Source organism: Cavia porcellus, unplaced genomic scaffold, assembly GCF_034190915.1.
Source record: "Cavia porcellus strain 051 isolate PalLab524CR breed Dunkin Hartley unplaced genomic scaffold, mCavPor4.1 scaffold_11, whole genome shotgun sequence".
NCBI lineage: Eukaryota > Metazoa > Chordata > Mammalia > Rodentia > Caviidae > Cavia > Cavia porcellus.
The window spans coordinates 15,641,338-15,653,833 of NW_026947494.1; the positions used below are offsets into that span (position 1 = coordinate 15,641,338).

At 30.4% G+C, this 12,496-nt stretch overlaps 1 protein-coding gene across 5 annotated transcripts in view; it reads right to left on the reverse strand.

Moving 5' to 3' along the window:
• Nucleotides 1-12,496, reverse strand: part of Cdh18 (cadherin 18) — a 582,140-nt gene that overhangs the window by 26,566 nt on the left and 543,078 nt on the right. For all 5 annotated transcript variants that reach the window (XM_063258009.1, XM_063258007.1, XM_063258008.1 and 2 more), the window contains exon 9: nt 8,890-9,011. In XM_063258009.1, coding sequence (XP_063114079.1) covers nt 8,890-9,011 — 122 coding nt within the window. The remainder of the gene's footprint in view (nt 1-8,889; nt 9,012-12,496) is intronic.

Genomic DNA, 12,496 nt, shown 5'->3' on the forward strand with positions numbered 1-12,496 from the left:
TTGTTTCACTTCACATAAGGCTCTCCAGTTCCATCAATATTGCTGCAAGGGCAGCTTTTCTTTGTCATGGCCGAATGGTATAACCCTCTGTAAATATACCACGCTGTCTTCATCCAGTCATGCACTGGAAGGCCTCTGAGTTGATCTCGTATATTGGCTATACTAAACCGGGTTGCAAGAAACATGAGGTGCGAGTATCTTTTCGATATAAGGACTTCATCTCTCTGGGTATATGCCCAGCAGTGCAATTGGTTGATCATATAGTAGTTCTATTTTTAATTTTGGAGGAATATCTATGCTATATTCCACAGTGTCTACACTAACATTTCCTCCCAAGGGGAACACATTATAATAGGTATGCCAATTGGAATATTTAAGAATCCAAACAAACTATATCATATCTTCATCTTAATAATTAACATGTTAAACATTTAAGTGTTCTCTTTGAAGCTCTCCCTTTGAAAAATTGAAGAAAAAGAAAAAAAAAGCTATAAAATACAGTTTAATTATTTTGAAATAGAGGATGTTCACTGAGGGAAGTGATATACTTGTTATGAAAATTTTAAGCAATTTTCCCTCATTTAAATTTTTACAAGGGTTTTAAAACTTCAACTAAGAATACTTCAGTTAAAACCTAAACTCCTCTCTCTATATACGAAGAATAATATTTATTAGAGGAGATGAGAGGAATTATAGATATACTGAGAAGGAATGATCAGGGCAGTAGGAGTCAAAAAACAAAAAAAAAAATGCAAACAAACAGATAAACAAAAGCACAGGATTTCATGAAGTAACAGGAAAGATTGCGGTTCAGAATATGACAGTGATCCGCTTCCTCCATGAGTGCACGGTGCTCACACCTTCACGTCTTGCCTTCATGGGTCAAAACTGACTTTGTCAGCAAGAGATTTTATGTGTCCATCAGCTGCACACCTCCAGAGATGTCCCTATCATTACTTTTTACTCGATTTCAATCTGTAATATCTACTTTTGAGCTAAAATGCTCATCCTTCCTACTGTTTATGTTCTTTTTCCATGGCAGGATGGATAAAGCAGAGTAATTTGGCCTTTTGTTTTTTCTCAGAAGCATGAAAAACTTCAAATAGATTCCAAAGTGCTTTATGGACTGAGAAGTAAAGTTACATCCTATGCACATTTGTTGCTTAAAAAGAAACAAAAACAAAAACAACAACAAAAAAAAAAATTAATGAAAACAAGGACACAATTTCAAATTTGTTTTCAGGGTTAAGTAAATATAAGTATTTAAGCAATGTGTCATTGTCTCATCCTCTGCTGCCACCACAAACATACACATTCACATATACACAGTCACACAAAGTTATACACGCACACATGTACACACACACAGGCAGGTAGAGGCTCATTTACTCCTGCTTTGGTTTCTTCGAAAAATAAACACATTTATCATATATTCTTCTATCATTGGCATTTTCCTGTGTGCATATCTGTTTTCTTTATGATAATTTATACCATTCTAATATATTTGCGAGCTCCGCTTTTATCCCCAAATATAATTTCAGAGGGATTTGATAGAGGGCAAGTCATTTAGTTTATCTGAGCTGTGTTATGTTTCCAGTTTTCACATCTGGGGAATTATTATTATTATTATTATTATTATTATTATTATTGTCTTCAAGTCAAAGTTAGTTTTTAAGTAACTTTAATGCTTTTGCAATTTTTTTCTACAAGTTTGAGCTTGTTCTATTTGATAAACTGGGTTATAACTCATGTTGTATTGTGATTACTGGTTCCTTTAATTTTTACTGAGTTATACTTTCCACTTTTATCAAAAGTATTTGAAATTTAATCCCTAGAGGAAATAATTTGTGACAAATTTGTTTTTCTTAGTAAGAAAATTTCTCTTTGAAAAGTAATATTAGTGAATACATTTTGCTTGCATTCCTTGTGAACTCTTAAAATTGATACTCAATCAGATGACTAAATTTTATTTAGGATACCTCTGAAACATATTTCCAAGAGATAAAACGCTGGTCTGTTTTCTGCTAAATTTTATTATAGTCTCTTGTCCTTAGATGACATATCCAGATTTTCTCTTTTGCAAGTCACATCTTCTCTTTCATCAGAAAATAAGATTTTCATTCACGGTTCCCTCAAGATTTTTTTAGAAAATATAAATGGAAAGTTAATATGTTTATTTTAAAATTTAAACATCTGGCGGATACCTAGATGATTTCCAATTTTCCATCTTTAATATTTTCTACTCATTTTCAGAGTAATGATTTATATATCTTGTCCTAAAAGTTTTCTGTTTTTCAATTGTTTGGTAAGACAAATTTTTTTAACAGTTTTCCTTTTATTTCTTCTTTTCTTCTCACTGCACCCCATACTCCCCATCATATATCAATAATTATTAATAAATACAATTTAGATTATTTTGAAATATATAAAGCCACACATTTAACATGCCTTTCAATAAGGAAAAGATTCAAATTGACACTTAATATTTATAAATAATCACCAGGGATATTTTGATGGACTTGTAAATAAACGTATGTTACTTTAAAGTTTTATTTGGCAAGATGATTTACTATTATAGTTCTTTGTTAGGAAAAAAATACTTGTGTCATACATTTAAACAAGTACTAAGGTATTCTCTTTGGTGTGTGAGGTAACCTTAAAATTTTAGTTGAAAAGTAATTCTAAGAAAGATAGGATATCTTGTTTAATCAGTTTGTTTCAAAACATAAAAGTTGATATAAATGTATAATTTAAAATTATATCAACTTTTGATAGTTAAAATAGCTGAGGCTTTTTCACATGTTATTAACAACATACAAATTACATAATAAAACTGCATGTGATGTATCAGAGATTAGTGTTATATACTGAATTTTTTAATACAGTGTTTCTGAGTTCACTTCAAATGCAACAAGCAAAAGAACAGTAGAGAAATTCTATATGAATACATGAAGACTCTTTTGAATTTAGTCTGCTTAGGAACTGACTTCAAATTTCATGCATGCATGCCTCTTTAATTTTTTAGGAAAGTCTGAAAAGATACCTTTTTTAAAAAACAGGAAAATGTATTTCCTCAGAGAACTATAGTGTTGAAGTTTTCATGGCTACTTGGACTGACCAGAGGTCTGCTGTTAGATACAGTTTAAACTTTCATGTGACCCATCTCCCTGCACAGATTTATGTATACTGCATGCATATTAATATACATGCAACCCCAAAGTCCCAACATCTGTCATAAAAAGAAATTTTCTGTACACTAGAGAACGTACTTCAGAAAGCATTGTTTAAATAAAGTATTCTATTCTAAACGTATCAAGTTCTCCCTCAAATTCTGTCGACATACCTCAAAGGAACCAACAATTGTAAAGTTAAACGGAAAGGACACAATCATTTTCCTCTGTAATGGCTGTAACACAGCCTAAACACAATTGTAATAATTTGTAGCAATATATTTGCCCCAAGAAATACATAAAATGAGTGTTCTATCCTTAATTAAACTTTAAATATTTTGTTACAAAGTTTGAAATAAATGCTGCAAGGCAACAATATAATGATCTAAGTGTATCAGTGTATATATAAAATCATAAATTGTGAGCCACAGAATATTAATAAATGAGTTTTAAACAATAAATGTCACAAATAACAGTGCAAAATGTATTAATAGACTATTACTTGTGGGTGCTAACTCTTGTGATACATTTCTGAAAATTATTGGCACATATGTAATAGAAGATGTAGACTTTGAATATGGAAATTTATTTTAACAATAGTTCTTGAAACAGTTATTTCATATAAATGATTCATAAACCCTAGTCTAGAAATAAGCAGGTTCTGACAAATACAGATGTTTCAGAAAATGTACTAGCATTTAAGGCATAGATAGCAATGAATAAGTGAATTTCCAACTAATCTAGTCCTAAACTCATAAAATTTAGGCTTAGAAAATGTCCCGAAATTCTGACAACTGCTTTATGGTAGAGATGCAGGAAGTACTTGTCAATGTCACATAAAATCCGCCTTTAGAAGCATTTCCAGCTTAAGCTGTCAACATAGAGGATAAAGCAGGAGACAAAGGCCAGCAGTGTGGTACTGAAGGGGAGTAAATCCTCCTGACAATGACTCAGTGAACTGTCACTGCCACAGGAACCGGACAATAGGACACGTCAATAAAGTCACCACTTTGCACAGAGCAGAAAAGTGAGCCAGTAATTCACATCTGTAAACATTCGTTCAAGGGCCCTGGCAGAAAGTGTCAACGGACCAGAATTGGGCCTGGAATGTTGTGCCACACCATGGCAGGAGACCACGCTTCCCTCTCAGACACTGAGATGACCTCAGAACTCAGAAGCAAATGTACCTACTCCTGTCTGTTTTTAAAATTTACAGTTATCCAGAAAATATCAGCAATTTGTGATGCAAATATCAGCCTTTAATTGATGCTTTATAACTTATCTTTGATTTGCCGATTTTTACAGCAGTGAGTTAACAAAAGGAAAAAAAAATAATTAAAGAATAGGGCCTCAACTGTAATGATTTCCACTTGTAAGAGTAATTCAATCCTTACAAGGATGGTGCTTATTCCTTGTGTTAATGTTTAATGTGGTATGAAGTGGTAAAATATTTAAACTTTACTAATTGTACTACAAAGAGATACATCTTTATACAATCATTGTACCAGTAAATATTTTAATCTATTCCAAAGATACGTCAGTACTTAGAAACATTCTCACTGTTGTTATTAATTGCATTACTAATAAAAATGATGATGACCTTTCTCAAGTTCTTTGAATTTTGCAAATAAAATTTGATGATTTAATTTAAAAATTTTATTTGATAATATTTTATCTGTCATTATTATATCTATAGTCACACATAAAATTTCATCAATTTACCTGGAATGTTGTGATGATAAAATTACATTTTAGTTACAAATTCATAGAAAAATAATTGCCTCTTTTTCTAAAAGGTAGACAACTTTTCAATATTGTGATTATTTTACAAAATGTTTTTGAAATTCACCCTGAGACAGGCATATACTGGGGAGGATTTCTTTTATATATTTAAAATATTTAATGACTAAAGAGTAATAACTTTATACTTGTTAGAGTTTTGAAAAAATTCCTTTAAAAATCTATTTGTTGTAACTAAATTTTCACTTATTAATATATTCATTTTAATATTTTTCAGCTATTGAAATCTTTATGTGTCTAATGGTTTTTCTCTATATTTTCTCACTATTTTTATTTATTTTGTTTCTTTTTTCTCACCAATAACTTTTCTGTGCTTTCAAATAAATGATTCTGGGTTCTTGAATTTTCTTTTTTGATCACTTAACGTTTTATTGATTGCCCTTCATTAGTTGTCCTTTTCTTTACTGCACTTTTTCAAAGTTTTTCAAAATGAGTGATTGATTTTACTAAGCATTATTTTATTTTTTCAATTTTATACACTCACAATAACCATAGTTTCCTTTAATCATAAGATTTATTTATTTAGGTACCAGGAATCAAGCTCATGACATGCACTTGCCAGATGGGTGTTGTACAAATCTGAAAGTTATTTAACTGACTAACTGAATTTAATTAGTTATCTTAGATGCAAATCATATCCATCATGGAATTCATACACACACACACACACACACACACACACACATATATATATATATATATATATATATATATATATAACATTTTAATACTTTTACCGTGCTTTTGTCTCCTCCTTTCATGTGTTGGTCCTCTTCCTATTTACAAAAGATGTATTTTCCTATGTTTTATTACCTCTCTTTCATTTTACTCATTTATATTTTTTGTCATTAAAAGGAACTATATAGTACATAAGCAAGTGTGTCTAATTTATTTTACTTAATATTATTATCACAAGGTCCATAATTTTTCCTACAAATAAGCCAAGTTTATCCTTCTTTGTAGCAGAGATGAATACCATTATGTATCGGTATCACATTTTCTTCATTCATCTGTTGAGGGACATGTAAACCTCTTCCAACGTTTAACTATTGCAAAATATGCTGCTGTAAATGTGGGTCTGGATATATCACTGGAAGGTAGTGTTTTTAGCCGTTTTGAGAAGTTACCTAGCAGGGAGTGATTGATCAAATGAAATCACGTCTTTTAGGTTTCTTTTCTTTTCCATTTTTTGAATGTGCATATTGACTTCCATTATGGTTGTACTAAGTTAAATTCCCACCAACACTGTAAAGTCCTTTCTTCCCAAAGCCTCACTTGAATTTCTTTTTTCTTTTCTTTTTTTCTCTCTCTCTCTTCCTTTTTTTTTTTTTTCTTTTTTTTTTTTTACTAAGAATTGAAGTCATGACCACGCACTTGCCAGGCAGGCGCTGCTGTGCCACTGAGTTATATCCCTGGTCCCGTCCCAGAATTTCCTGCTACATGTTTTTTGTTTGTTTGTTTTTTAATCATAGTCATAATTTCTGGAAAAATATGCAACCTTAATATTTTAATTTGCCTTTCTCTATTGACCAGAGATGCTGAATTTTCTCATGTATTTATTGATCATTTCTATTTCTGGGCTGTATTTATTTATTTCACTTGTCCCCTTTTTGTTGGATGTAATTTTGATATGCTGTATTTTCACTGTCGCAGCATCCACATATTTTAATTAATTTTCATTTTGATATCTTCATTGAGTTAGATGAATTCATTCATTTACAATAATATCTTGCCCTTGTAGTAATTTATGAATTATTATAATTCTGTATTTTATTATAATAAAATATAATAATATCCATTCTTTACAAGTGTTTAAAACTTGCATTATGGTCCAACACAGCAAATATTTTTAACATTTTGTGCAAAATAACATATAATATGGAGATAGTGTATTTGCCAATCAGTAAGCTTCTATAATTATGTTGTTTAATTTTAATATCCTTATTAATTCCATGTGAGTAATCCAATAATTACTGAAACAGGCATGAAAGTTCAATAATAATTCAATAACATATCTATCAATTGCTTTTATGTTCTCTTTTTCATGCCTTTGGGAATTGAATAATAAATAAAAATATATGCTCCATTCATCTGCAATGCTGCTAACTTTGTATTATTTCTTTTTAATTCCATTTTGTGCATGGATTTTAAATGTGATTTATTTTTTCTTCATTGTAGATTGTGTTTTATCTTATGCCAATAAACTATTATCAAGATTGCCAAATCGTTTTCAATTACTGTATTTTCAATAATCTGAATTTTTCGTTTGAATATCATTTTTCTCCTTATCCATATTTCATAATGCATAACAAGTTAGATTTCAAGCTATCACAAGTAGTTTAACTTCAGCCAATATAACATGAAAACAGATCAGAAAACACCCGATTAAGGTAAATGCCTAACTCAAGCCAATCAGGTGACATCTCTTTTTCTCTGTGTTCTATCTATGAAAGCTTTCTGCTTATACTACTAGAAAGAGTTCTTTAAACCTCAGGTGGTTCTGAGTGCCATCTGATTCATTAATTACTAAAAACTAAACAGAAGAAAATACATTGCCTGCTGGTATTAAAACATACACAAGAAATGTCAACATATTAGTGGTGATTCACATAATACATAATTATACAAAGTAGTTTCATGAGGCCATGATTTCATCACAAGTTTCAAAATGACTAAAGTACTTTAGATGTTACACTGGATCTGTCTTACCAAAGAGTATAAGAAAGTCTTTCTAACTCAGATAGACTGCTGAAACCATGTATATCCCTCTAGATGTTTAGGTAGTGAAGAGATACTAAGGTAATCTCAGACTGCATTTCTTACTGTAACCCGTTTTGCATAGAGATTGATATAAATTGTGCTGTTCTTTTGACCAGTGAAAAACGGGACCCTGAGAATATTGCAGGGTGGCTCACTAGATTACATTGCAAGATACCATTTTGTTAACAGACTCACTAGCAAGCTTGTTTTTACTTGGTAAATTGTGTGGTTGTATTGCAAGAGTTCATTTACCAGGAGACCTGAGTAGTATCTTAGAACACTGGGAAGCTTTGAGTGTCTAAGTTTAACCCTAAACATCTCAGACTCACAGCTGAAAGGGAATTGAGAGCTACAAGCAAGCACGCGAATTTGAAACAGATTCCCAGGGCTTGAGCAAGAAGAATGCCACGACAGCTGATCACAGTCTTACGAGATTCTACAAAGTCCCAAAGCCATGCATATTCTTAAGTGTCTGACTGTAGAAATCGTATGATGATAAATATACTTTAATTTGAATATTTTTGTGCATGTTACCTTAACAACAGATATTAATTCACATTTTTTTCTAGTGTCACTTGTTCAATATGCTGCAACCAAACCAGACTGCTTTCAGAACTTTCTCACCTTTTGAAGTAAATATCGTGGCATTTTCAGCCTCAGAGTCTGAGTTCAAGCTTTCTCTCTGCACTTCCACATGTCGTTAACTAACGTATGCACTCACTGTGTCAGCGCTATTGTTCTTTTAACTATCAGTGTCATCATTCAATCAATGTTGATATGAAGTGCACTAGGTATCCCAAAGTAGTGTACCAGCTCCTCTTCCTGGTAGATCTCTATGCTTTGTTAGGACAAAAAATTTACTGTTTCCTCTCCCTTAATTCAGAGTTTTAGGTAAAATTTTTGATATAGTTTTATTGGCATGATGAATGCATCATGCATAAGTAAGTCCATTGCTCTGAATTACTTATGAGATTATAAAGAATATTTAAATTCTGTAATTCTGAAAAAAATATATTTGTCCTTCAAGGTAAAGCTTTCTAAAATCTTCAGAGTGCAAACATTACACTGGAGGATTTGGGGGGATTATATCATAGTATAATAGAAATAAAGCTGCTTATGTTTCTTCTATTCAAAGATGGGAAGGAAACAATTAACTTACCTGGCCAGGCTTAGAATTTTCACAGACAACAATATCATATTCTCTGGCAAGTTCTGGTGGATTGTCATTGACATCCAAAACTCTAATACCCACTGTGACATGGCTCAGTAAACCAGGATTGTCTGCAAAACACATAGGGATGTATTTAGTATTTCCACGCACACTTGCAGGATGGGTTTAAAACAAATTTTAATACTGTGGCTTGTCACTGGCTCCATACCCTGCAGCAAAAGTTTGGCAAAAGACACCTTTATGAAGGCAGTTTTTGCTGAAACTCAGTAGCTTCAAGAAAAATAAATTTAAAAAATGAACAGCCAAGGCCTGACATGAATAGTAAAATGATAATTTTTCATAGTACAGAGATTATATGCTAAGCAGGAAATAGAGTGGGAGAAAATTGTCAGAACTTTTTGTATACTATGAGAGTCTAAGAACTGAAACAATAGGTTCATCATTAATGTAACCACAGCAGTTATTCAAAAAATCACATAAGTTTTAAAAAATGTTCAACTGAAACACAAATAAACTCAGAAACCACAAAGTAAAGTACTTTCTACAAATTATCATTTTCTTCTTGTTAGGAAATATATGCAGTGTGTGATGCTGTTACATTTGGGAATATATGAATAATTTAAGTACTTAGCATATAATTTGCATATAATTCTGTTAGACTTCAAAATATTACATTGAACACCTTAGAATATTTTCAACTTCTTTCATCACACTGCAGTGAGTTTACTGATTAAATGATGGAATGGAAAGCAAGTTTTTGGTTTTATTTTATATTTCAAAGCTAAAGATTCAAAATTCATAGAAGAAAATTTACATATTTCCTCGACTACATTTTCCCCTCACTCTCCAGATGTACTGTGGTTGTCTCTCTTTTTTCTTATCACTGATGTATTTGCTAGTTTCTTTAAAAAAGACAAAATTTAAATTATAATAAACTAACACAGTAAGGAATAAGGGTAAATTAAAGGCAAAAAATAAAGAGTTTTATGAACATACAACATAAGATAAAACTAACTATGTGAATGGAAAACGAGGTATGCATGTTTATACAGCAGATGTTAATAGTAAGAAAAATCCCATAGATATTCCAAAAGAAATTGAAAATATAATTAGTAGTACAAAAAGCTTAAGAAAATCAATTTTAGGAAAGAAGTTTCCCTAGGTCTTTTGTGATTATATCTAAAATTAAAGAGGGAAATCATTTCGCTCTCAACATTTTCTTGTTGAAAACAGATGAAGAAGGAAATGTTTCACACCTTGTTTTGTATAACATGTAGCAGTTTGATAATATTAACTAGCATACACTCACACTGAAAGAAATTACATATCAATAGAATAATCGAAAGAGTAAAATGACTTAACTTATGTCCTAAAAACCATTATTTTGGTAAAATGTATTTGAAGAAATCTTGTGTAGACAGAAATGATAGAGAGAAGAAAAGAAGAAAAAATGGAAGCCAGTAAGGAAGAAGGGAAACTTTTTAATTCAAGAAATTTACACAAAATCAAAGAACTGAAATTATAATAAAGTAGCATACACAATCACTGAACAAAAATAAAAAACAAAAACTGTAATAGTATACATATATCCCAAAATCACATACATCACACAATACAAAACTAACAGTTACATAGTAGAAACAAAATGACTCTATTAAATTAATAATATGAAACATCTATCTGCAAGCCATTAAATCTTTTTAATTTAATTAAAACAAATCTAAGGAAAATCTGAGGAAATCAAGAGCTCTTGTATGTCTCTGCATAAGGTGTAATGTCTTAAGTGAGTCTGATCCCTTTGGATGGATCTGTATTTCAATACAATTAATACAAATGCAAAGAGAATTCTTCATAGAAATTGAAGGCTACTGCCTAGGTTTATAAATACTGATGTTATTCAGACTTTTAAGAAAAAAAAGTATTAAAGGAGAATTGCCCTATGATTTATTAGGACTTATTACCTTGTATTAGAACATAATGCACTTTATAATTGCATAGCGAGAAAGAGAAAACAAATCTTATACCCACAATATGAAGAAAGTTAATTTATAATTATTATGTCACTGCAGATCAACTGAGTGGTAAAGAATTTACCAAAAAATGGTAACAGCATGACTTATATGAATGATAAAAATAAGAAAAAAAAAAAAAACAAAACCCCTTTTAAATTACACGCATATATAAAATATTTATGTATAATTGTAAGAAAACATTAATGTTCACATAGGAAAATAAGTAATAAAAGAACTCAAAATACAAAATGCACAAAACACAAAATCTTAAAATATCATTGATCCTACAACTTTTTTCAATTCCTCTTAATATGTTATAATGCAGGAAGAAAATATTGTCACAAGATAAGGAAGGATATTTGCAGCACATATGATGACACATAAATTGTATTTATGATATGTAGTAAAAACATACCAAAGACAGTACAGTGCTAGCAAAATATAAATGGCAAATAATTAATGAGAATATTTATCAAAATTCATAAGAAAGCCAAATAAATACATAAAATATTTTCAGTATTACTGACTTTTAAAGAAATGTGGGGTTAATCAACTTAGCTTACAATGTTTTAACACTAACTATATTGACATGATGCTATAAAATTTAACACCATTTATCCATGGGTAAATTTGGGTATAGATTAGTAGGAACATCTAGAAGGTACACACTATGCAATTCCTTTTTAGTTGTATATCCAGCAATTTCCAATGGGCATTGGCAATGCCAAATATCCACCAATTTCCTTAGCTATACTGCCAGGTACTTCCAAAATACATATATTACAAATCCAATCAAAATGCTCTTGTGTTCAAACAATACCCAAACAGAAAAACTACTGTGAATTTATATCATAAAAATTACTCACAACATAATCAATGCATTGAACAATTTCAGAAACAAAACGTTGGCTGAGATATTTTTTTGGAAATACATTAGAAACCTGCATCCAGACAACTTAAATTTGAAAATAAAAATAAAATACAAACAACATGCAAAGGCAAGAAAGATTCAATTAGGATATGGTCCTTAGTAAAAGTGCAATTCTTAAATACAAAGATGTGTTTTTTTATTTTAATATGTTCATTGTTGACACTGAATATTATAAATATATGGATAAAGTAATAAAACATCTTTAATATATTCTGTTAATTGATTCATATATAATTTTTTTTTGTCTTTTTCGTTTTTATTGGTACCAGGGCTTGAACTCACGACTGCCTGCTTGCAAGGCAGGCGCTTATGCCGCTGAGCTAAATCCCCAGCCCCGATTCATATATAATTGAAAATGTTATTTTAATTAATATTTGATTGTTTAGATAGTATAAAAGAAGTCAAATTTGTACATTAATGGATCAAGTAGGTTTTTATTATAAAAATAAAATAAATATATCCACTAACCTAAGTACTGTACTGAATATTTAGTTATTTTGAATAATTAAAAATATAGTACTACTATTTTTCTAAATGCTTATATTTATCATAGCTTTATCATTTTATATTTTTAATTTAACAGAATTTCTTTAGAATTTTTAAATTATCAAAGACAAAATATTGATATTTAGGTTATATGAGTTAATTTGTT